This window comes from Salvelinus alpinus, chromosome 15 (genome assembly GCF_045679555.1).
Source record: "Salvelinus alpinus chromosome 15, SLU_Salpinus.1, whole genome shotgun sequence".
Classification (NCBI taxonomy): Eukaryota; Metazoa; Chordata; class Actinopteri; order Salmoniformes; family Salmonidae; genus Salvelinus; species Salvelinus alpinus.
The window spans coordinates 45,689,998-45,714,904 of record NC_092100.1 but is presented as its reverse complement, the minus strand read 5'-3'; the positions used below and the strand labels follow the sequence as shown (position 1 = coordinate 45,714,904).

Genomic DNA, 24,907 nt, shown 5'->3' with positions numbered 1-24,907 from the left:
GACTTAACATAGTCCACTCACACCCGCAGAGTCGTGAAGAGGGCACGACATCACCTCTTCCCTCTCAGGAGGTTATGGGCCCTCGGATCCTCAAAAAGTTCTACAGATGCAACACTGAAAGCATCTTTACTGGCTTTATCACCACTTGGTATGGGCAAATGCACGATCCTCAACCGCAAAGTGCTACAGAGGGCAGTGTGGACAGCCCAGTACTTCACTGGGACTGAGCTCCCTGCCATACGGGACCTCTAGATCAGGCAGTGTCAGAGGAGGGCCTGAAAAATTGCCAAAGACTACAGCCACCCAATCCATAGAATGTTCACTCTGCTACTGTCCAGCAAACGGTACCGGAGCATCGGCTCTCAGACCAACGGGCTCAGAGACAGCTGCTACGCCCAAGCCAAAAGACTACTTAATAGTGAATTAAATGGTTACCAGGTCTATCTTGCACTGACTATTAGCACACTCACTACACTCTCACACAAAACCCACACACATACAGTTGAAGTCGGAAGTTTACTTACACTTAGGTTGGAGTCATTAAAACTCATTTTTCAACCACTCCACAAGTTTCTTGTTAACAAACTATAGTTTTGGCAAGTCGGTTAGGACATCTACTTTGTGCATGACACAAGTACTTTTTCCAACAATTGTTTACAGACAGATTATTTCACTTATAATTCATTGTATCAAAATTCCAGTGGGTCAGAAGTTTACATACACTAAGTTGACTGTGCCTTTAAACAGCTTGGAAAATTCCAGAAAATTATGTCATGGTTTTAGAAGCTTCTGATAGGCTAATTGACATCATTTGAGTCAATTGGAGGTGTACCTGTGGATGTTTTTCAAGGCCTACCTTCAAACTCAGTGCCTCTTTGCTTGACATCATGGGAAAATCAAAAGAAATCAGTCAAGACCTCAGAAAAATAATTGTAGACCTCCACAAGTCTGGTTCATCCTTGGGAGCAATTTCCAAATGCCTGAAGGTACCACGTTAATCTGTACAAACAATAGCACCCACTTCTGACCCACTGGTTTGCTGGACAAGCTGTTTAAAGGCACAGTCAACTTAGTGTATGTAAACTTCTGACCCACTGGAATTTTGATACAGTGAATTATAAGTGAAATAATCTGTATGTAAACAATTGTTGGAAAAATTACTTGACATGCACAAAGGTGATGTCCTAACCGACTTGCCAAAACTATAGTTTGTTAACAAGAAACTTGTGGAGTGGTTGAAAAACGAGCTTTTAATGACTCCAACCTAAGTGTATGTAAACTTCCGACTTCAACTGTAGTAACTTTACCCTGCCTTCATGTAAATATATACCTCAATTACCTCACCCCTATTTTGTATTCCTAATTTTTATATATATATATATATATATATATATATATATATATATATTATTATTTTTTTTTTACTCTGCTTCATTAGGAAGGGCTCGTAAGCAATCATTTCACGTTAAATCTACACCCGTTGTATTCGGCACGTGAAAAATACTATTTTATTTTAACCATGTGTCTGTCTGGTGCTTCCAATTCAGAGCGTCATGCCGTGTCTAACAATTTTTCTTTCTAACCCTGTGTCTGGTGCTTCTAGTTCAGAGTGTAGTGCTGTGGAGCTGGATGACGAGGGAGGCAGGACCTTCCTGAGGGTGCTGATCCATCTCATCATGCAGGACTACACTCCGCTGGTGTCCGGCTCACTGCAGCTCATGTTCAAACACTTCAGCCAGAGAGCCGAGGTCCTACAGGCCTTCAAACAGGTAAAGGCACAGTTGGTGGTTCGTGAGGGTGCGCCTGATCTGTTTTTATGTGTGTGTCTGATTTCACTGTGTGTTCCTGTGGTCTCCTGCAGGTGCAGTTGCTGGTGTCGGAGCAGGATGTGGAGAACTACAAGCAGATCAAGACTAACCTGGACCAGCTCAGGCTGGCGGTGGAGAAGTCTGAACTGTGGGTGGAGAAGAGTGGAGGCTACGGCAGTGAGGACATAGGAGACAGCCAGGTCAAGGAGCAGACCATGGAGGTACAACACTATACTTTACAGTATGCTACAGTATACTTCAGTACACTATCGTACAGTACAGTATAGTATGCCCCCTATAGGCCACACAGCACAGAGTACTAATGGCTAAGGGAGGGCTGAATCCTAACTTCCAAATATTTTTGTGTTGTGTGTGAATGACAGGAGGCAGGCATCCTGAGTCCAGTACAGGATGGGGACGTGAAGCCCCATATAGACAGCAACAAAGCTAACAACTACAACATCGTCAAAGAGGTGGGCTGCCATTCTGTCCCCTTATAGTGTGTGTGGTATTGGCAGCGTAATCAATTAGTCAGTGCAGTCTGAAAATACATCATGACGCTGGGGTTATTGATTGCACACTAACAATTTACGGACCTCACATCACTGGCCAATGTGTGGCCAACATGAGCTGGACTTGCCTGCCTTGTAGCCTGCCTTGTAGCCTGCCTTGCCTTTCTTAAATGCTCCTGAGGGGATACAATAACATTGAATTGAATGAGCTTCAGTAACATTAAATTTAAAGCAGCTGAAAAAGTGTTTTTTAGACTTATTGCTATGTAGCCATTAAATGACTTTTTCCACATTTTGTTACGTTACAGCCTTATTCTAAAATGGATCTACACACAATACCCCATAATGACAAAGGGAAAAACAGTTTTTTAAAACTTTTTTGCAAATGTATTAAAAATAAAAATAATTTGCAAAAGTATTCAGACCCTTTGCTATGAGACTCAATTGAGCTCAGGTGAATCCTGTTTCCATTGATTATCCTTGAGATGTTTCTACAACTTGATTGGAGTTCACCTGTGGTAAATTCAATTGATTGGACATGATTTGGAAAGGCACACACCTGTCTATATCAGGTCCCACAGTTGACAGTGCATGTCTGTGCAAAAACCAAGCCATGAGGTCAAAGGAATTGTCCGTAGAGCTCCGAGACAGGATTGTGTCGAGGCACAGATTTGGAAGGGTACAAAAAATGTCTGCAGTATATGGTCCTTCCAGAACACAGTGCCCTTCATCATTCTTAAATGGAAGAAGTTTGGAACCACCAAGACTTCGAGAACTGGCCGCCCAGCCAAACTGAGCAACCAGTTGAGAAGGGCCTTGGGTCAGGGAGCTGACTGAGAACCCGATGGTCACTCTGACAGAGCTCTAGAGTGCCTCTGTGGAGATGGGAGAACCTTCCAGAAGGACAATCATCTCTGCAGCACTCCACCAATCAGGACTTTATGGTAGAGTGGCCAGACAGAAGCCACTTCTCAGTAAAGGCACCTAAAGGACTCTCAGACCATGAGAAACAATATTCTCTGGTCTGATGAAACCAACATTGAACTCTTTGGCCTGAATGCCAAGCATTACTTCTGGAGGAAACATGGCACCATCCCTACGGTGAAGCATGGTGGTGAAGCATGGTGGTTGCAGAATCATGCTGTGGGGATGTTTTTCAGCTGTAGGGACTGGGAGTTTAGTCAGGATTGAGGCAAAGATGAACGGAGCAAAGTACAGAGAGATCCTTGACGAAAACGTGCTCCAGAGCGCTCAGGACCTCAGACTGGGGAGAAGGTTCACCTTCCAGCAGGACAACAACCCTAAGCACACAGCCAAGACAATGCAGGAGTGGCTTCGGGACAAGTCTATGAATGTCCTTGAGTGGCCCAGCCAGAGCCCGAACTTGAACCCGATTGAACATCTCTGGAGAGACCTGAAAAAAGCTGTGCAGCGACACTCCCCATCCAACCTGACAGAGCTTGAGAGGATCTGCAGAGAAGAATGTGAGAAACTCCCCAAATACAGGTGTGCCAAGTTTGTAGCGTCATACCCAAGAAGACTCGAGGCTGAAATCGCTGCTAAAGGTGCTTCAACAAAGTATTGAGTAAAAGGTCTGAATACTTATGCAAATGTGATATTTCATTTGTATTTTTTTTATTTTTATGAGCAAACATAAAAAAAAAAAAACTGTTTTTGCTTTGTCGTTATGGGGTATTGTTTGTAGATTGATGAGGGGGGGGAACAAATAATTTCATCCATTTTAGAATAAGGCTGTAACGTAATTAAGTGGAAAAAGGGGTCTGAATACTTTCTGAATGTGCTGTATGTTTGTCTGATCTGTGTGTGTGTGTGGTCTGCAGATCCTGCTGCGGCTCAGTAAGCTGTGTTACCCCAGTAAGAAGAGTTGTGTGCAGCAGCAGAGGCTGCTGAAGAACATGGGGGCTCACTCTGTGGTGCTGGACCTGCTCCAGATACCTTATGAGAAGGTGAGCACGTCATCACATTTAGAGATTTCAGTAATTACAGTAAGTGTCAAACACACATAGGCGCCCAGTCCATTTAGGCTTAAAATACATGCTTCAGATGAGGCCCCTCAAAGCCTTACATGGATATTGTCATGCTCAATAACTAGACTTTACCTGGATAAAGCTTGACTAGATATATAAACGCCGCCCTGGTAGCTTTGTTGGACCATCTGTATGGATTGATTTTGTGGTTATGCAATTGTGAAACCGTGTTGTGACTCCTGTCTGTCCCCAGAGTGATGAGAAGATGAATGAGATCATGACACTGGCCCATGTTTTCCTGCAGTACTTCTGTAGAGGCAACAGCCAGAACCAGGCTCTGCTCCACAAATACCTCAACCTGTTCCTTACACCAGGGGTACACTCACACAAACATGCATTCATTCACGACCACTGTGCGTGCACACACACACAGTATATGCATGTATGGACACACACTGACAAACACATACACGGGACATACAGTACCAGTCAAAAGTTTGGACACACCTACTAATTCGAGGGTTTTTCTTTATTTGGACTATTTTCTACATTGTAGAATAATAGTATAGACATACAAACTATGAAATAACACATTTAAGTCATTTAGCAGACGTATAGACACATATAGAATCATGTAGTAACCATAAATTGTTAAACAAATCAAAATATATTTTATATTTGAGATTCTTCAATGGAGCCACCCTTTGCCTTGATGACAGCTTTGCACACTCTTGGTATTCTCTCAACCAGCTTCATGAGGTAGTCACCTGGAATGCATTTCAATTAACAGGTGTGCCTTGTTAAAACTTTCCTTCTGAATGCTTTTGAGCCAATCAGTTGTGTTGTGACATGGTAGGAGTGGTATACAGAAGATAGCCCTATTTGGTAAAAGACCAAGTTCATATTATGGCAAGAAACAGCTCAAATAAGCAAAGAGAAACGACATTCCATAATTACATTAAGACATGAAGGTCAGTCAATGTGGAAAATGTCAAGAACTTTGAAAGGTTCTACAAGTGCAATTGCAAAAACCATCAAGCACTATGATGAAACTGGCTCTCATGAGGACCGCTACAGGAAAGGAAGACCCAGAGTTAGACTTCATTAGAGTTACCAGCCTCAAAAATTGCAGCCCAAATAAATGCTTCACAGAGTTGACACATCTCAACATCAACTGTTCGGAGGAGACTGCATGGATCAGGCCTTTATGATTGAATTGCTGCAAAGAAACCACTACTAAAGGACACCAGTAAGAAGTAGGCACTTGCTTGTGCCAAGAAACACGAGAAATGGACATTAGACCGGTGGAAATCTGTCCTTTGGTCTGATGAGTCCAAATTTGAGAATTTTGGTTCCAACAGCCGTGTCTTTTTGAGACGTGGAGTAGGTGAAAGGATGATCTCCGCATGTGTGGTTCCCACCGTGAAGCATGGAGTAGGAGGTGTGATGGTGTGGGGGGTGCTTTGCTGGTGACACTGTCTGTGATTTATTTAGAATTTCAAGGCAAACTTAGCCAGCATGGCTACCACAGCATTCTGCAGCGACACGCCATCCCATCTGGTTTGGGCTTAGTCCCACTATCATTTGTTTTTCAAAAGGACAATGACACAACACACCTACAGGCTATTTGACCAAGAAGGAGAGTGATGGAGTACTGCATCAAATGACATGGCCTCCACAATCACCTCACCTCAACCCAATCAAGATGGCTTGGGATGAGTTGGAGTGCAGAGTGAAGGAAAAGCGTCCAACAAGTGCTCAACATATGTGGTAACTCCTTCAAGACTGTTGGATAAGCATTCCAGGTGAAGCTGGTTGAGAGAATGCCAAGATTGTGCAAAGCTGTCATCAAGGCAAAGGGTGGCTTTTTGAAGAATCTCAAATATAAAATATATTTTCATTTGTTTTACACTTTTTTTGGTTACTACATTATTCCATATGTGTTATTTCATACTTTAGATGTCTTCACTATTAATGTAGAAAATAGTTAAAATAAAGAAAAACCCTTGAATGGGTAGGTGTGTCCAAACTTTTGACTGGTACTGTACATGTTTGTTCACGTCTTACTAATTTTCAACTCAATAAATGCATTCTATTACTGGATAGCCATATGTCAACGAATGTGAATTCACTGTGCACATCTTCTCCCTCTCTCCAGCTCCTGGAGGCTGAGACCATGCGCCACATCTTCATGAACAACTTCCACCTGTGCAATGAGATCAGCGACCGCGTGGTCCACCATTTTGTCCACTGCATCGAGACGCACGGCCGACACGTCCAGTACCTCAAGTTCCTCCTGACCATCGTCAAGGCCGACGGGAAGTACGTGAAAAAGTGCCAGGACAAGGTCATGACCGAGGTGGGCGAGGGATGATGATGATGATGATGCTGTCTTTGTAAGGCTGTGGAGACACCACAATAGCATGGTTTCCACTACCACTATCTCCAAAATTGCCAGGGCTTGTTAGAGATGTTTGAAAAACGAGAGACTTAAAATGTGACTACTTTTAGAAAATACCTTGTGGATTAATTTATTTATTTGCCCATAGACGTTGGTTGGAATCTTGGTTGAGGGTGTTACAGGAAGTCATTGCATGTTGAGTCTCAGTTTAGTTTAACTGGAAGAATTAACCAATATCACGCTTTGTCTTGTTCATTTTAATATCATATTGAATTAGCAATATTGGTTATCCCCACTAGTGATATGGTATTCCCTGTCTAACCTCCACTCGTCTGTCTGCTTTTCTGTCCATCCCACCCCCAGCTGGTGAACGGTGGCGAGGACGTGCTGGTGTTCTACAACGACCGCTCCTCCTTCCCGGTGCTGTTCCAGATGATGTGCTGCGAGCTGGAGCGTAGGGACGAGGGCGGCGCCCTGGCCTACCACAACACTCTGGTAGAGCTCCTCGCTGTCTGCACTGAGGGCAAGAACGTATACACCGAGCTGAAATGTAACTCCCTGCTGCCCCTCGACGACATTGTCAAAGTGGTCACCCACGAAGACTGCATCCCTGAGGTACAGGGGAAGGGATGGGGTCATATTGAGAGGCTTTGTCATTTGGTGCTGGGGTGTGATTCAGTAGTCTAATGGGATTTCTACCCTTGTATTCAACCTCATCTGCACTAATCTGAGGATACAGAGGATGGTTAAGAGTGGCATGACTTGGTAAATGCGTACTGTGAATTGCAGTTAATCTGTTCAGCTGTTTTGCATCAGTGCAGATGAGGGAAAGTAAAGCAAGATTGTATTCCATTATAGACATTTGGCATGCACCCATTGTTTGCATACAGATGCATAACATTTGATTCCAGAACAGCCAGCCTTGATATAGCCTAGCATTCATTCACCTCAGTGTAATCTTTCAGACCTGTCAATCATCTGAATGCATGGTTTCTATTGGCCCTCCCTCCCCAGGTGAAGACGGCCTACGTGAACTTTGTGAACCACTGCTACGTGGACACGGAGGTGGAGATGAAGGAGATCTACACCAGCCACCACATCTGGAAGCTCTTTGAGAACTTCCTGGTGGACATGGCACGGGTAACGTCCTCACTAAGGTCCTCCTCATAGCACTACCCCCCTCAGAATAGCCTCGGGGCATGGACTTTATAAGGTGGCAAAAGCGTTTGCCTGGCACCTACTACTACTACCACCTCCACCATACCCCATTCAAAGGCACTTAAATCTTTTGTTTTGTCCATTTATCCTCTGAATGGCACAACATACTGTAGACAATCCATGTCTCACTTTTCTTCTCCCCTTCATCGACACTGATTTGAAGTAGATTTAACAAGCGAGTCAATAAGGGGTTTTAGCTTTCACCTGTATTCACCTGGTTAGTCTGTGTCATGGTAACAGCGGCTGTCCTTAATGTTTTGTAGACTCAGTGTAAGTGAAAGCAACATGGTGGGTCCTTTCAGGGAATGGGCCTTTCCCCAGTCCAGTTCAGTGTAGATGAGGGAAAGGAGAAGAGAACTTCTTTAGACTATTGAGATATACACTAGGCTAAAAATGGAAATCACCCAAAAAGAAATGTTAGACACTTTAAAAAATCTTCACCCAGAGAAAAGCCCCAGGGATCGATGGCTTTCTTATCATTTTATTTTATTTTGATATTTTATTTGATATTCTGGGACAAAGTACCGCCCTTATTTACTTAAATGACAACACACGTCACTCAATTTAGGGATTCCGAGTTCCATGTATCGAACTGTTATTTCAGTTATATTAAAACCAGAAAAATCTGGAGTCCCCTGCAAATATTACAAACCCATAAATGTAATACATTACGACAATAAAATAGCAAAACTCCTTAGCAACAGAATGGCAAAAGTCTTACCAGACTTGATAAATATTAATCAAACAGGGTTTATTTAACATGGACACTTACAAACAAATACAAGAACATGTTTCAGTATAATACAATATGTTAAAAACAAGATGCAGATTTATCCTTATACCATGGCATTGTTGAATACTTGTTTCTGATTGGCTTGAAGGGCATTCTAGAGCTTTGAGCCCTGAATGCTGATTGGCTGACAGCCATGGCATATCAGACCGTATACCACGGGTATGACAAAATATGTATTTTTACTGCTCGGAGTACATTGGTAACCACTTTATAATAGCAATAAGGTCCCTCGGGTGTTTGTGATATATGGCCATATACCACACCCCCTCAGGCCTTATTGCTTAAATAATGCATGGTATATTTGCACGGTAGAATTCAATGGCTATTGTTAATTCTTACATGTTCTATGTTTGTGCTGCTTTTGAAAGCAAAAGTCAAATTTAAAACATTATGGCATTGTTGAATTCGATTTTCATAATGGCAAGCTAGTACTGATGGTTAGGTAAAACTAGCAAGTCTGTTTGTTTGGTTACCACGGCAACTACTGTAGCTGGATGTTGAACACATTTCTACCGGGGCTCTCGTGTTGTGGAATACACCTTCCACCTCGTTCATTATTTTCCATAGAACGCATGGCCCCTTGTTGATTATCCCATAATGGCAGTTGATGCCAAAAAGGCTTTTGACCGTCTTGAATGGCCTTTGCTATTCAAAACTTTGAAATTCATTTTACTTTCCAGCTGAAATAATAAATGTCATAATAATATTATATAAATGTCCTAAAGCAAAAATATACACATACATTATCAGGGATGTCCTCTCTCCCTCCTCCTGAACCGCATGTAGAAATAATTAGACAGGACCCAAATGTAACAGGTATCATTATTGGTCAACTAAACTTATTTGCAGATGATCTCCTTTATATACCTGACTAAGATGGAAAACTTAATGCCCCCTTGTTAAAAATATTTCCAGATTACTCTAAACTCTCAGGATATTAAAATAACGTGGAAAGAACTGTAATGATGGCAATATGAAACAGAATAACTCATGATCGACAGCAATCCTTTAAGTCAGGGTTCACCAACTGGCGGCCAGCGTGCCAATCTTGCCAACCAGCAATATTATTTGGCCCCCAAATTAATTATGAATATTCAAATATATATTTGGACACACCTACTCATTCAAGGTTTTTTTTAAACTATTTTCTACATTGTAGAATAATAGTGAACTATGAAATAACACATTGAATCATGTAGTAATCAAAAAAGTGTTAATCAAATGAAAATATATTTTAGATTCTCCAAAGTAGCCACCCTTTGCCTTTGATAGCTTTGTACACTCTTGGCATTCTCTCAACCAGCTTCATCTGGAATGCTTTTACAACCATCTTGAAGGAGTTCCCACATATGCTGAGCACTTGTTGGCTGCTTTTCCTTCACTCTGCGGTCCAACTCATCCCAAACCATCTCAATTGGGTTGAGGTCGGGTGATTGTGGAGGCCAGGTCATGTGGAGGCCAGGTCTGAAGCAGCACTCCATCACTCTCCTTCTTGGTCAAATAGACCTAAATAATGCAAAAGTTACATTTTAACTTAATTCATGAGGAGAGAGAATGCAGGACACGGTCAACTAATAAAGCAGGCAGCAAACCATTTTGTGGTGGTGAAACGTAAAGCTGCAACCGCACCGCAATTGCAGCTTTACGGTCAACACCTCCTGGTGCTGAAAATATATGTAACTGGTTATGCAAGTGTTGCACAGCAACAGATGGAGAAAACCTACACCAGTCGAGTAATTAATTTCAACAATAATCTTCATTTTAATTTGACTTTACAAAAAACAAGAGGGCTTAATTGGAGAATATTTCTTCAGAGCCTAGGCCTATATAAAATAACTTAGCCTTCCTCAGCCAGTTATAAGGCTTAACAGCATCTTTTACAAGAAAAAATATGTGGCCAAATAGAAGTGGGATGTTTGTAGTTGTTAGGCCTACTTACTATTGCAACTGGCCAAAAATGTAGCATCCTACATAAAACAATAATTTTAAAGAAAAAAAGGTGGTGTCTGAATGTCTGTATTGGGATGGTCCGCTCCTTTAACGACAGAACAAACGGAACATACTGTCAGCTTGAGACCTAAATATCCATGCATAAGCACTCACAGTAATGTTAATATTTACTAAATATAGTCATATTGACCAGTAAGTGACTTACTCAATGGGAAAAGTTAAATTTCCCCTCGGACACGAGGGGATCTTGTGGATGTCGCGTGACATTGGTGTGATTTTGATGCGCAGGCAGTCCTCGATTGACTTATGTGGAAGCCGGTTCCTGTTGTGAGTCTATATTGCATTCATAGAGGAAAATGAGGACTTGCAGGTGTAAGTCTTTCCAAAATGCACACAAGGATTCAGCACTCCTGAGCGCATCCCTGATGTGCTGAAGTGCAGTAGCCTTCCAGATGACAAGTTCAAATCGAACAACTCAAGCTTCCTAGCAAAGGCTTCAAGTTTTTCCACCATATCCACAGCTGTTTTCCCTCATCCTTGTAACTGGAGATTTAGCCAGTTTGAGTGACAGAATATGTCAGCCAAAAAAGCTTTGTGTGTTGCTTGCAGTTAACACTTCAATGTTTCGGTGTCGTGCCTCTGTCTTGGGCGTGAAGGCCACTTTGAAAGTTCCATGCTTAGATTCAAAAATACTTTGGAAATGTAATTATTTGTAAACAGAAACATTTTCATTGCAAATAAAACACACTGGCTTGGCATTGGAAAAAGATGGTAACATCTCTCTGTACATTCTTCGATTTTAATAATCCACCTTTTGATACTTTTTTAGAGCAACATTTTCTCTTGCTATCAAGCTAATTGTTCTGAACGAATGTTGATGTTAAAAAAGTAGTGTAGGCTACAGTAGACTACGTAGACCTGTTTTTCCCCACCAATCAACACAGAGAAATATACAAAATAATATTTGAATAGAGATCAAATCAAACTTTATTTGTCACAGCTCCGTTGATGTTAATGGGGGACTGTTCGGCCCACCTTTTCCTCTAGTCCACGATCAGCTCCTTTGTCTTGCTCACGTTGAGGGAGAGGTTGTTGTCCTGGCACCACACTGCCAGTTCTCTGACCTCCTCCCTATAGGCTGTCACTGTAACCTATAGGCTGTCACCTCCCTAACAGACCTATCACTGTTGTGTCGTCAGCAAACTTAATGGTGGTGTTGGAGTCATGTTTGGCAACGCAGTCGTGGGTGAACAGGGAGTACAGGAGGGGACTAAGCACACACCCCTGAGGGGCCCCAGTGTTGAGGATCAGCGTGGCAGACGTGTTGTTGCCTACCCTTACCACTTGGGGCCAGCCCGTCAGGAAGTCCAGGATCCAGTTGCAGAAGGAGGTGTTTAGTCCCAGGGTCTTTAGCTTCGTGATGAGCTTCATGGGCACTATGGTGTGGAACACTGAGCTGTAGTCAATGAACAGCATTCTCACATAGTTATTAATTTTGTCCAGGTGGGAAAGGGCAGTGTGGAGTGTGATTGAGATTGCGTAATCTATGGATCTGTTGGGGTGGTATGTGAATTGGAGTGGGTCTAGGGTATCCGGGAGGATGCTGTTGATGTGAGCCGACCAGCCTTTCAAAGCACTTCATGGCTATCTACGTGAATGCTACTGGGCGGTAATCATTTAGGCAGGTTACCTTCACTTCCTTGGACACAGGGACTATGGTGGTCTGCCTGAAACATTTTGGTATTACAGACTCAGACAGGGAGAGGATGGAAATGTCAGTGAAGACACTTGCCAGTTGGGCCGGCCATGCTTTGTGTACTCGTCCTGGTAGTCCATCTGGCCCCGCGGCTTTGTGAATGTTGACCTGTTTAAAGGTCTTGCTCACATCGACTACGGAGAGCGTTATCACACTGTCATCCATAACAGCTGGTGCTCTTGTGCATGCTTCAGCGTTGCTTGTCTCAAAGCGAGCGTAAAAGGCATTAAGCTTGTCTGGTAGGCTCGCGTCACTGTGCAGCCCTGCCACATCTGACGAGCATCAAAGCTGGTGTAGTAGGATCCAATCCTAATCCTGTATTGACGCTTTTCTTGTTTGATGTTTTGTCTGAGGGCATAGCGGGATTTCTTATAAGCGTCCGGATTAGTGTGCCACTCCTTGAATGCGGCAGCTCTAGCTTTTAGCTCAATGCGGATGTTGCCTGTAGTCCATGGTTTCTGGTTGGGATATGTACGTACAGTCACTGTGGGGACGACGTCGTCAATCCACTTGTTCATGAAGCCGGTGACTGATTTCGTATACTCCTCAATGCCATTGGATGAATCCCGGAACATATTCCAGTCTGTTCTAGCAAAACTGTCCTGTAGTGTAGCATCCGCGTCATCTGACCAATTCCGTATTGGGCGAGTCACTGGTACTTCCTGCTTCAGTTTTTGCTTGTAAGCAGGAATCAGGAGGATAGGATTATGGTCAGATTTCCCAAATAGAGGGTGGGTGAGAGCTTTGTATGCATCTGTGTGTGTGGAGTAAAGAGTCTAGAGTTTTATTTTTTTTATAGATTTTTTTTCTTCAATGGTTGCACATGTGCACTGATTTAAGTTTGCCTGCATTAAAGTCCCCGGCCAGTAGGAGCGTCGCTCTGGATGAGCTTTTTCCTGTTTGCTTATGGCCTTATAGAGTTGGTTGAGTGTAGTCTTAGTGCCAGCATTGATCTGTGGTGGTAAATAGACGGCCACAAATAATATAGATTATTATTATGAGAACTGTCTTGGTTCGATAGTGTGGTCTACAGCTTATCATAAGTTACTCCACCTCAGGCGAGCAATACCTCAAGACTTTTTAAATATTAGACATCGCGCTCCAGCTGCTATTGACGAAAGACACATACCCCCACACCTCGTCTTAACAGACGTAGCTTGTCTGTTCTGTCGGTGCATTGAAAATCCCTCCAGCTCTATATTATCCGTGTCGTAGTTCAGCCACGACTCGGTGAAACATAAGATATTACAGTTCTTAATGTCCCGTTGGTAGGATAATCGTAATCGTAGGTCATCAATTTTATTTTCCAATAATTGAATGTTAGCATGTAGGACGGATGGCAGTGGGAGTTTACTCGCTCGCCTACGGATTCTCAGAAGGCAGCCCGATCTGCGTCATCTTTTCCTCAGTCTTTTCTTCACGCAAATGACAGGGAATTGGGCCTGTTCCTGGGAGAGCAGCAACATTTTGTACAAAATAAGTTAAAAAATTAGTTACAAACAATGTAAAAAAACGAACAAAATAGCACAATTGGTCAGGAGCATGTAAAACATCAGCCATCCTCTTTGGTGCAATCTTTATGGAGACATGGTGATTTTATGAGCGTAATCAGATAGAAATTATGTTATTGTCACTGAATTTATTATGAGGTCTACAAATTGAACATGTTGTTCAATTTGTAGTGTTGGCCAATTATTTGTGCTAATATTATATACTAATTATGTTCTGTCCCACCGACTATTAGCTCAATAAATTTGGCCCGATGCCGAACCTAGTTGACAAACCCTGCTTTAAGTGGGCCACAAAAAATATTAAATACTTAGGATGCTTAATGAGTGACGACAAATAACTTTATACCATTACTCAACAACATGAAAGCAGATCTAATTAAATGGAACAATCTCCCCATAAGCCTTACAGGTAGAATTACCCCACCGAAGACGTTCTTTAAAAAAGTGTCCTCGGCCATAAGACAAATAAAACTCCTAAAGCAAAGTTTTAATCTGAGGGTGGTTTTAAACTTCCAGATTTGGAATTGTATCAACTCGCCACCCAAGGCTTTTACTTGCGATTATATAGTTAAATGCAGTAAAGAGGAACAATGGGTACATAATGAAGAGGTGCAATCTTTTCACGTGTCTGTTTTCAAAGGATGGAGCAAAGAACATTAACAACTTCATAATTAAGAACATTAGAACAATATGGAAGAAAATTAAACAGATTCTTCAAGAGCCAATCTCACTCCATAAAAACACACCCCTATGGAACAATCCTTTGATAGCTTTTCAGAATTCACAGATAAATTGGCCCACAAACTAAAGGCATAGAAACCGTAAATGAAGTGGAGGAAATAAAATCATTTCCGTGACCGAATTAAAAAGCACTGACCAATGTAGATATTTTCAAATATAAAAGTTTTATATCACAAAATGTTGACCTGACAGCTTTTGGACATCAGAGCGATGTTGAGGGAATCGCATTTGAGTCGGAAAAAGATAGTCAGTCATATGATAGGTAAGATGTATACAAAACCTTGCAGAGAGCCTATCCAACTGACAAACTATTGGAACCAAGACTTAAAAATAACTGATATTGGCAAAAGATGGATGGAGTGTTGGAACATAATGAACTAAATTACAAATAACTAAAATGTACGCTTAATCCTGTATAAACTAATGTATAGATTTTATTATACAAGAGACAAAGTTCACACATTCTACAGCACAATGGCAGAGTCATGTCTTAAGTGTAAAACTAACAATGACTCAAGAATTCATGCCTTCTTGGAGTACTATAAATTCCAAAAGTTATGGGCAGCGTTAGCTGTCTGTCAGAAGTTTTACAATGCAAGTTTACTTTTAATCCGTCTATCTGAATATTTCGAGACATTGAATGTGCGGTAGGCTAGCTAAGAGAATGGAAGAATCAAATGCTTTATTTAAATATGGGGAAAAATCTGTCTACAGACAAAAACAACATAATACAATTTTAAGTCATATGGGGCAGAGTCTTACAAGCAGTAGAAACACCATTGGTTGTGGATACTGTAGGAACATGTCTGTCTGAGCAAGTGTCATGTCGTGAATGTTTGTGGATATGTAGAGTATGTATGTAAATGTTAAGTTGTCTATTGTTTTTGTCTATGTATGTTTTTGTTTGTCATATAAAATATTACAACAAAAAAATGAGAGATACACCAGGTCAGTCTCTTCCCCCCTCACTCCTGAGTGACAGACAGACTTCACATCCCCCTCTCCTCCTCTATGGTTTTAGGTGTGCAACAGCACCACGGACCGTAACCATGCCAACGTTCCCCTGGAGAGGTACGTGACGGAGACGGTCATGACCATCGTCAAGGGCTTCTTTAGCTCCCAGTTCCCTGTCAACAACTCCAACCTGCAGGTATTCCTGGGAGAGAGGTTAACCTTGTACATGGGCATTTACATACCTTCCTCAGGCCATTCGTGTTTCAATTCAGTCAGTTCAGGCACTTGAGGCAAATGCTTATCCATCTGGTAGGTGCTGGCACAACATTTGAGTGCTATTGAAGTGTTTGTTTATGGAGTGTTTTAGTGACTGTTTATCCTCTCTCTCCTATGTCAGACCCACCAGCCCATCTTCATCCAGCTGCTCCAGTCCTCCTTCAGGATCTATAACTGCACCTGGATCAGCTCAGCCCAGAAGAACAACATTGAGGGCTGCATCAAAACACTGGCTGACGTGGGTGAGTCTCACAGCCCAATGATTGCACTTTGACAGGCCTTGACTAAGGTTTGTAGACTGGAAACGTCTTTGATTTCTATAATGACATGGAGACATTGCAAGTATTTAAATCTCACCCAATAAGCACCGTGAACATGTTAGTCTGCCGCCACTGTGTATGCAGACAATACAGAAAGTAGGCCAATGCCTTTCTCTGTTGGTTGATTGGGTGTCATGTCAGCTTGTGTGAATGTGTGTGTCTGGGAGAGATATGGGCCCATCTTCAGAAAGCGATTCAGAGTATTCGATATGGTCTACAAGGATAACAAGATATCAGCCTTCCTACTTTGAGGCTCCTTCAGTTCCTAGTTATAAGGTCTCCGCCCTGTCTCCTCTCCAGCCAAGGCGCGTGCCATAGCCATCCCGGTGGATCTGGACAGCCAGGTGAACACTCTGTCTCTGAAGGCCCACACCTACAGAGTGGAGCGTGCCGTCAAGGACTGGAGGACCTCAGCACGCACCCGGCTCCGCAAGGAGATTCTGGGAGTGCCTGACTACAAGAGCATCATCGAGAAGCTGCAGGTGATCTCACACACATACACACAAATATGCACTCGCACAAATATACATGAATACGCCACTGGCGGTTCTTGCCGTTCAAGATTATGGCGGGCGGTTTTGTATATTTATGACAATGGCCTAATTTCTATTACAGCATATTGGATGACGGTAATTCATATTCCATTCACCCAGTTCAATGTAACATCCATAGGTTTAGGCTAATACAGCATACTCGAATTTGCCCTATATGATACCCATCATGAGGTTGCTACAACCTAGCTTAAAAATGAAAGTTTATAACGTAGGTGCACAGGTCGAGAGACAAATTGGAGTAATCAAGGTTACAGAGACAGTGAAATATTCAAAACCGCCTTGCACACCTTTGCCATATGTACAATCACGCAGTACAGTGTACAGCAAAAATTGTAGCAGTTACACCGGCGGGTCTGGTGCCCATACATTTCTAAAATGAAAGCTTACCTTAACTTAGAAGAGTTGCAGTGTTGGTTAGCCTTAGCCAGCAAGCTAACATACAATGCCTTTGAAAAGTATTCAGACCCCTTGACTTTTTCCACATTTTGTTATGTTACAGCCTTATTAAAAAAAAAATCCTCAGCAATTTACACACAATTCCCCATAATGACAAAGCGAAAACAGGTTTATAGACATTTTTGCTAATTTATTCATAATAAAAACAGATACCTGTTTACATAAGTATTCAGACCCTTTGCTATGAGACTCGAAATTGAGCTTAGGTGCATCCTGTTTCCATTGATCATCCTTGAAATGTTTCTACAACTGAATTGGTGTCCACCTGTGGTAAATTCAATTGACTGGACATGATTTGGAAAGGCACACACCTGTCAATATAAGGTCCCACAGTTGACAGTGCATGTCAGAGCAAAATCCAAGCCATGAAGTCGAAGGAATTGTCCGTAGAGCTCCGAGACAGGATTGTGTCGAGGCACAGATCTGGAAGGGTACCAAAAAATGACTGCAGCATTGAAGGTCACCAAGAACACAGTGGCCTCCATCATTCTTAAATGGAAGAAGTTTGGAACCACCGAGACTCTTCCTAGAGCTGGCCGCCCTGCCACACTGAGAAATCAGTGGAGAAGGGCCTTGGTCAGGGAGGTGACCAAGAACCCGACGGTTATTCTGACAGACCTCCAAAGTTCCTCTGTGGAGATGGGAGAACCTTCCCGATGGTCAACCATCTCTGCAGCACTACAACAATCAGGCCTTTATGGTAGAGTGGCCAGACAGAAGCCACTCCTCAGTAAAAGGCACACGACAGGCCGCTTGGAGTTTGCCAAAAGGCACCAAAAGACTGACTATGAGAAACAAGATTCTCTGGTCTGATGAAACCAAGATTGAACTCTTTGGCCTGAATGACAAGTGTCACTTCTGGAGGAAACCTGGCACCATCCCTACGGTGAAGCATGTGGTGGCAGCATCATGCTGTGGGGATGTTTTCAGCGGCAAGAACTGGGAGACTAGTCAGGATCGAGGTAAAGATGAACAGAGCAAAGTATAGAGTGATCCTTGATGAATACCTGATCCAGAGCGCTCAGGACCTCAGACTTATTTAAATGTAATATTTCAGTTCTTTATTTTTCATAAATTAGCAGCAATTTCTAAAACCCTGTTTGGGGTATTGTGTGGTGTATTGTGTGTAGATAGATTTAAAAAAATACATTTTAGAATAAGGCTGTAATCTAACAATGTGGAAAAAGTCAAAGGGTCTGAATACTTTCCGAAGGCACTGTAAATAGCATTCCTCTGTTTGAGTCAGGTTGTTGAGTAGGCAAATTAACTGAATTAGCAAAGTAAGTAGAAGGTAAAAACATACAAAATATAGCTAGCTCTCTCTGCTGTTTCTCCTTAATTTTTGAAGAAAATATGTTTGTTCAAAATCAAAACTGTTCAACTACTGTCTTTCTCTCTTTAAGTCAACTACTCACCAGACTTTAAGCACTGCAGTGCTAGCTAGCTGTAGCCTATGCTTTCATTTCTAGATTCATTCTCTGATCCTTTGATTGGATGGACAAGATGTTACTTCCTACTGCAAGAGCTCTGATAGGTTGGAGGACATCCTCTAGAAGTTGTCATAATTACTGTATAGTCTATGGAAGGGGGGGGGGGGGGGGGCATGAGCCTCCTAGGTTTTGTATTGAAGTCAATGTACCCAGAGGAGCACGGAAGCTAGCTGTCCTCCAGCTACACCATGGTGCTACTCTAGATGGTGCTGTTGAGGCTTCTTGTAGACCTTCATTGCAAAACAGTGTGTTTTAATCAGATATTTGGTGACATGTAAATATATTTAGCATGGTTTTATCTAAAAAGGATAACTTATATTTAAATATTTCACTGCGTAGAATTATTATCCTACCCTTCCTCTGAGTAGCCTCCACTGGAATACACACACACACACACACACACTGTACTGCAGAGGTATTGTATCCATTGTGTCATGTATCCAGGGTGTGGTGGCGTGTCTAGAGGAGCAGTTCAGTCCTATGGTGCAGGCTGAGTTCTCTGTGTTGGTGGATGTACTACACAGCCCTGAGCTGCTGTTCCCAGAGGCTGCCAGACTGCGCTGTGAGAGCGGGGCCTTCATGTCCAAGTGAGTGTGGCAGAGGTACAGATGCAGTCACGAACACTGATCAGACACATCATCACAAACACGATCTATGGGCTGCGTTCATTGAGCATTTACACCAGTGCCAAGTTTGCATTTGCCGTCCATTGTTCTTCTTCGTGTTTTACTTTCGACTTCTGACTTTTCCAAAATGTTTCCCAAAAAAAGGGTCTTGTTTATTATTTTCTGTCCTCACGATCTTCCAGTCATAGGTCACACGTCTGTTGGTGTGCTTAGATGACTTAAAGCCATGGTACTGATGTTCCGTTTGTACTCATCCCTTTGTCATTCAGACTGATCAAACACACCAAGAAGCTGATGGACAAGGAGGAAAAGCTGTGCATTAAGATCCTGCAGACACTCCGAGAGATGTTGGACAAGAAGGAGGCCTTTGATGAGCCTGTGAGTACTGAACCGGACATGATGTCAAGGGTGTGTTACGTACAGGGTGTTTAGGGATGTCCAAGACAACAAGACGAGGGTATATTACTGGAAACTTTCTAAGTTAATCAGTAAACTTAACTGAACTTTGGTAACTTTCACATTTTTGGGGGGAATTTTATAATATCACATCTAGGGGCCTTTTTGGGTATTTCAGATTGTCACAGGTGTCTGTAATTATTTATGTTCCCTCCCCCTTCTTTGGGGTACTGAGCAAATGTTAGGTCTTGTGAGTGGAAACTTGAACATTGTGAGATTTTTTTGCAACTTCCGGCGCGCGTTTACAGTGAACACTGAGGCTGTACCCTTACATAGGCTATTGTGGCTTTTGGAGCATAATGTAGGCCTACCAACGAAACCAATGTAGCAAATAGTTTTATCTAAAAAGGATAACCTATTTTTTAATTTTTCACTGCATAGGATTATTATCCTCCCCTTCCTATGAGGAGCCTCCACTGGAATACACACACACACACACACACACACAGTACTGCAGAGGTATTGTATACATTGTGTCATGTGTGGTGGCGTGTCTAGAGAGCAAATCCCATAATATTTTCACATGGAAATAGCTTTTAATTTCTGTGAAATAGCCTACTGTAGCCTATGTGTTGTTCAATGCAGGCCTAAAAAAAAATGTACATTATGAAGGACTTGACATTAAAACATTTGTTTTACTTGTATTGTGTTTTGATGCGAGAAACCACTTTAGATAATAAAATTTTATTATTATTACCATACAGATAATTAGACAATATAGGCTACGCCTCTGGCTATAGGTTTGAATATGAAAATAAGACAGTCTCAGAATACCACACTGCCCCTTTAATTAAGACATAAGCTTTTTACCTGACTGGCTTTTCAAAGACAGTTTGACATATGTGCTCTTGTCGGAGGCAGTAACTTCTCATTGCTGACCTATACTTATCTATGACTGGGCTAGTAAGTCGCTAACTAGCAAAGAATATCAACACATATGCAGACGTGAGGCTCTGCACTCTGATCTGCTGCCAAGTGGCGCAGCGGTTTAAGGCACTGCATCGCAGTGCAAGAGGCGTCACTACAGACCCGGGTTCGATCACAACCGGCCATGATCGGGAGTCCCATAGTGCGGCGCACAATTGGTCCAGCGTCATCTGGGTTAGGGGAGGGTTTGGCTGGGGGGGCTTTACGAGTAGGCCGTCATTGTAAATAAGATTTTGTTCATAACTGACTTGCCTAGTTAAATAAAGGTAAAAACAATCTGAACTGATCTGAAAACTCATTCACTTGCAGTTGATTGGAAGTCCGCTCGTGGGCTACCCGCCAATAGAATTCAACTCTGTTGCGCTCAATCTTGCAAAGTTAGGTTTGTTTTGGTTTGTTGCATTGAAATGGGGCTGATATCATGTTGATTTGATCACAGAAAAAACATTGATCCATATAGTGCAAACTAATGGGGCGAACTCTGTGAAGTTCAGTCTCTTGCGTCTCTGCGCAGCCTGGCATTTCTTCTGTGCAGCAGTCCTGGAAGAAGTGAGCGGACATGCACAAAATCTAGACCGAACATTGCTTATCACATGTACAATATATAAAATAATCAAAAAATGTAACATTTAATATACAATGTTTTATGACAAAGCTATAACCATTATACTAAATACAGTATAAACCATCAACTTAGTGAATAACATTGGTGTTTTAATGAGTTTTAACATGAAATATCCTTTTTTATTTTTTATTACACAAATAAATATGTAAACAAAAACAAGTAAAAACTGGTGGCAGTTGTGAAAAAGTAAATAGTTGAGTTGGAAGAGGTGCAGAGTTAATTGAAAATAATGACTGTTGATTAGATGCTTTTCTCATTAGTTCATTAGTTTCTCCTGAACCATATGATCTATCCACTAGAAACTCCTGGACAATATGGTCACAGATATAGAAAATGAATACTATAGTGCCTTAAGAAAGTATTCATACCCCTTGAATTATTCCACATTTTACAGCTTGAATTCAACATGGATTAAATTGATATCCCATAATGACATTGAAAACATGTTTTTAGAAATTGTTGCAAATTTATTGAAAATTAAATACAGAGAAATATCTAGATTACATAGCTATTCACACCCCTGAGTCAATACATGTTAGAATCACCTTTGACAGCAATTACAGCAGTCTTTCTGGGTAAGTCTTAAGAGCTTTGCACACCTGGATTGTACAAAAGTGGCCCATTTATTCTTTTCAACATTCTTCATGCTCTGTCAAATTGGTTATTGATCATCGCAAGACAACTATTTTCAGGTCTTGCCATAGATTTTCAAGCAGATTTAAGTCAAAACTGTAACTCGGCCACTCGGGAACATTCACTGTCTTCTTGGTAAGCAACTCCAGTGTAGATGTGGCCTTGTGTTTTAGGATATTGTCCCGCTGAAAGGTGATTTCATCTTCCAGTGTGTGGTCCGCAAACTGAACTAGATTTTCCTCTAGGATTTTGCATGTGCCTAGCTCCATTCCGTTTCTGTCTTATCCTCTAAAACCTCCCATTTCTTAACGATTACAAGCATACCCATAACATGATGCAGCCACCACTATGCTTGAAAATATGGAGAGTTGTACTCAGTAATATATTTTGGGGGATTTGCCCCAAACAAAACACTTTGTATTCAAGACAAAAAGGGAATTGCCTTGCCACATTACTTTAGTGCTTTGTTACAAACAGGACGCATGTTTTGGAAAATGTAAATTTTGTTCAGGCTTCCGTTTCACTCTGTCAATTAGGTTGAGTAACTACAATGTTGCTGATCCATCCTCAGTTTTCTCCTATCACAGCCGTGAAACTATGTAACTGTTTTAAAGTGACCATTGGCCTCATGGTGAAATCCCTGTACTGTACATATAAGTAGGGTATGGTGACTAGGCAAAGGGATAGATAATGAATAGTATCAGCAGCGTATGTGATGAATCAGAAGAGTTGGTGCAAAAGGGGGTATATGCAGATAGTCTGGGTAGCTATTTGGTTAGCTATTTGGTTAACTATTTAGCAGTCTTGTGGTAGAAGCTGTTCACTGTCCTGTTGGTTCCAGACTTGGTGCATTGGTACCACTTGCTGTGCTGTAGCAGAGAGAACAGTCTATGACTTGGGGGTCTGGAGTCTTTGACAATTATTTTGGCCTTCCTTCGACAACGCCTGGTATAGAGGTCCTGGATGGCAGGGATCTCACCCCCAGTGTACTGGGCTGTACACACTACCCTCTGTAACCAATACTAACGTCCTGGATACAAAATACTGTATACTGAGACTTTCATGAATGGATGTTTTGTCACAGACTTAGGTGTTGTCGTTACCTTTTTTAGAAGGATTAACCACTTCCCCAGTGTAGCAGCAATGTGAATACACCGTTTTGTATCAACCACACTATTTGGCTGCAGTTACAGGTGAAAGCAAATGAAGATAAAGATTGGTTGGTTCATATTGCACTTCATGATGGACCAGGTGGGCTGCACTCAGATCAGTTGTTGCCCACGGTGCTGTAGGCTCTGTCTCTCTGTCTCGCGCTCTCTCTGTGTCTCGCGCTCTCTCTGTGTCTCGCGCGCTCTCTCTGTGTCTCGCGCGCTCTCTCTGTGTCTCGCGCTCTCTCTCTGTGTCTCGCGCTCTCTCTGTGTCTCGCGCTCTCTCTGTGTCTCGCGCTCTCTCTCTGTGTCTCGCGCTCTCTCTCTGTGTCTCGCGCTCTCTCTCTGTGTCTCGCGCTCTCTCTCTGTGTCTCGCGCTCTCTCTCTGTGTCTCGCGCTCTCTCTCTGTGTCTCGCGCTCTCTCTCTGTGTCTCGCGCTCTCTCTCTCTGTGTCTCGCGCTCTCTCTCTGTGTCTCGCGCTCTCTCTGTCTCGCGCTCTTTCTGTGGTCCCTGAGCTCAGACTCCTCATCATCAGTAGTCTGTGGGCCTCTACATGCTTTTATATAAGGCAGGGTGGCACTTGAGGACAAGCTCACACTGAGGGAGAAAGGGTTGGATAGATGGAGGGGGGCAAACGCTGAACAAACAAATCAATACTGCAGTGAGCGTGGGTGCACATCTCCCCTCCCTCTCTCTTTCTCTCCTTTTTCTCTCTCTCTCCTTTATCTCATCTCTCTCTCTCCACCATGGGCCTGTGAATTGGGGAGGAGGAGGGGAAGTGAGGGTGGGAAAGAGTGGAGGAGGCAGCGGGGGAGTGATATGAGGGGAGGGTTGTTGGAAAACTAGACAAAGTTCCAGGGTTGGTGATCAACTCTGGAGGGTAAAGTGAAGCATGTGTGCTGCAGGTCTTAGTGGAGGAGGATAGGGAGATGAGACGTTGAAGAGTTTACAGACAGTAAAAGTAGCGCTGCCTTGATATGCCTTTTGAATAATAGCACTAGTATGGAGATCATGTCCTGTTGCTAAATGTCAATCAGTACCATACTCAAATAGGTTGTACTCTGATATGATAGAATTCACAGGGTAAATGATGCAGTCAACAGCACTGACATTTACATATTGTGCCAAAACATGTTGGCATGTTTTAAAAAGCCTAAGAATGATATGTGCGTGTGTCCTTTCACATGTTCCGTGAGTGTTTGAGTGTGTATTTGTCATTCTTTGTGTGTGTGTGTGTGTGTGTGTGTGTGTGTGTGTGTGTGTGTGTGTGTGTGTGTGTGTGTGTGTGTGTGTGTCATATCCCTGTTGCCCTGAGCGTGGAGCTGCTGTCTCACTCCACAGAAGTGAGCGAGGAAATGGAAAGAGCGAGAAAAAGAGAAAAGCGACAGCAGAGGTTGGTGGCTCCCCTGGGGCACAGTGAGTGGGAGGAGGAGAGAGAGAGAGGGAACGAGCAGGCGAGGGAGAGAGGGAGAGCGCGAGAACGAGTAAGAGGGGGAGGGAGCATGTGAGGAGCCATGTGAGCCGAGGGGGAAAAAGCGGGCCGCGGCTGCAGAGTGAGGGATTGGAGGAGAGCGGCGTCTGCTCAGTCCATGAGGAGACAGGGCAGGGGGTACACTTACGTAACCGCCTGCAGTGTCTGAGCCAGCGTCACGCGGACCGTCACGTTCCCTCCCTCTCTCGAACAAGTGTGAGCCTCTCCCTCCCTTGCTTTGTCTCTCTCTTTCTATCACAATGCCTGTCTGCCTCAATTATTTATTTCTCTCC

At 42.7% G+C, this 24,907-nt stretch overlaps 1 protein-coding gene across 4 annotated transcripts in view; it reads left to right on the top strand.

Annotated features, from left to right (window-relative positions):
• The window catches only part of LOC139540160 (inositol 1,4,5-trisphosphate-gated calcium channel ITPR2-like), a 163,696-nt gene that overhangs the window by 41,585 nt on the left and 97,204 nt on the right, over positions 1-24,907 (top strand). For all 4 annotated transcript variants that reach the window (XM_071343751.1, XM_071343752.1, XM_071343750.1 and 1 more), the window contains 13 exons: positions 1,604-1,769; positions 1,862-2,029; positions 2,192-2,281; positions 4,162-4,287; positions 4,562-4,684; positions 6,467-6,667; positions 7,073-7,324; positions 7,724-7,849; positions 15,700-15,828; positions 16,030-16,150; positions 16,529-16,710; positions 19,173-19,315; positions 19,624-19,732. In XM_071343751.1, the coding sequence (XP_071199852.1) occupies positions 1,604-1,769; positions 1,862-2,029; positions 2,192-2,281; positions 4,162-4,287; positions 4,562-4,684; positions 6,467-6,667; positions 7,073-7,324; positions 7,724-7,849; positions 15,700-15,828; positions 16,030-16,150; positions 16,529-16,710; positions 19,173-19,315; positions 19,624-19,732 (1,936 nt within the window). The remainder of the gene's footprint in view (positions 1-1,603; positions 1,770-1,861; positions 2,030-2,191; positions 2,282-4,161; positions 4,288-4,561; positions 4,685-6,466; positions 6,668-7,072; positions 7,325-7,723; positions 7,850-15,699; positions 15,829-16,029; positions 16,151-16,528; positions 16,711-19,172; positions 19,316-19,623; positions 19,733-24,907) is intronic.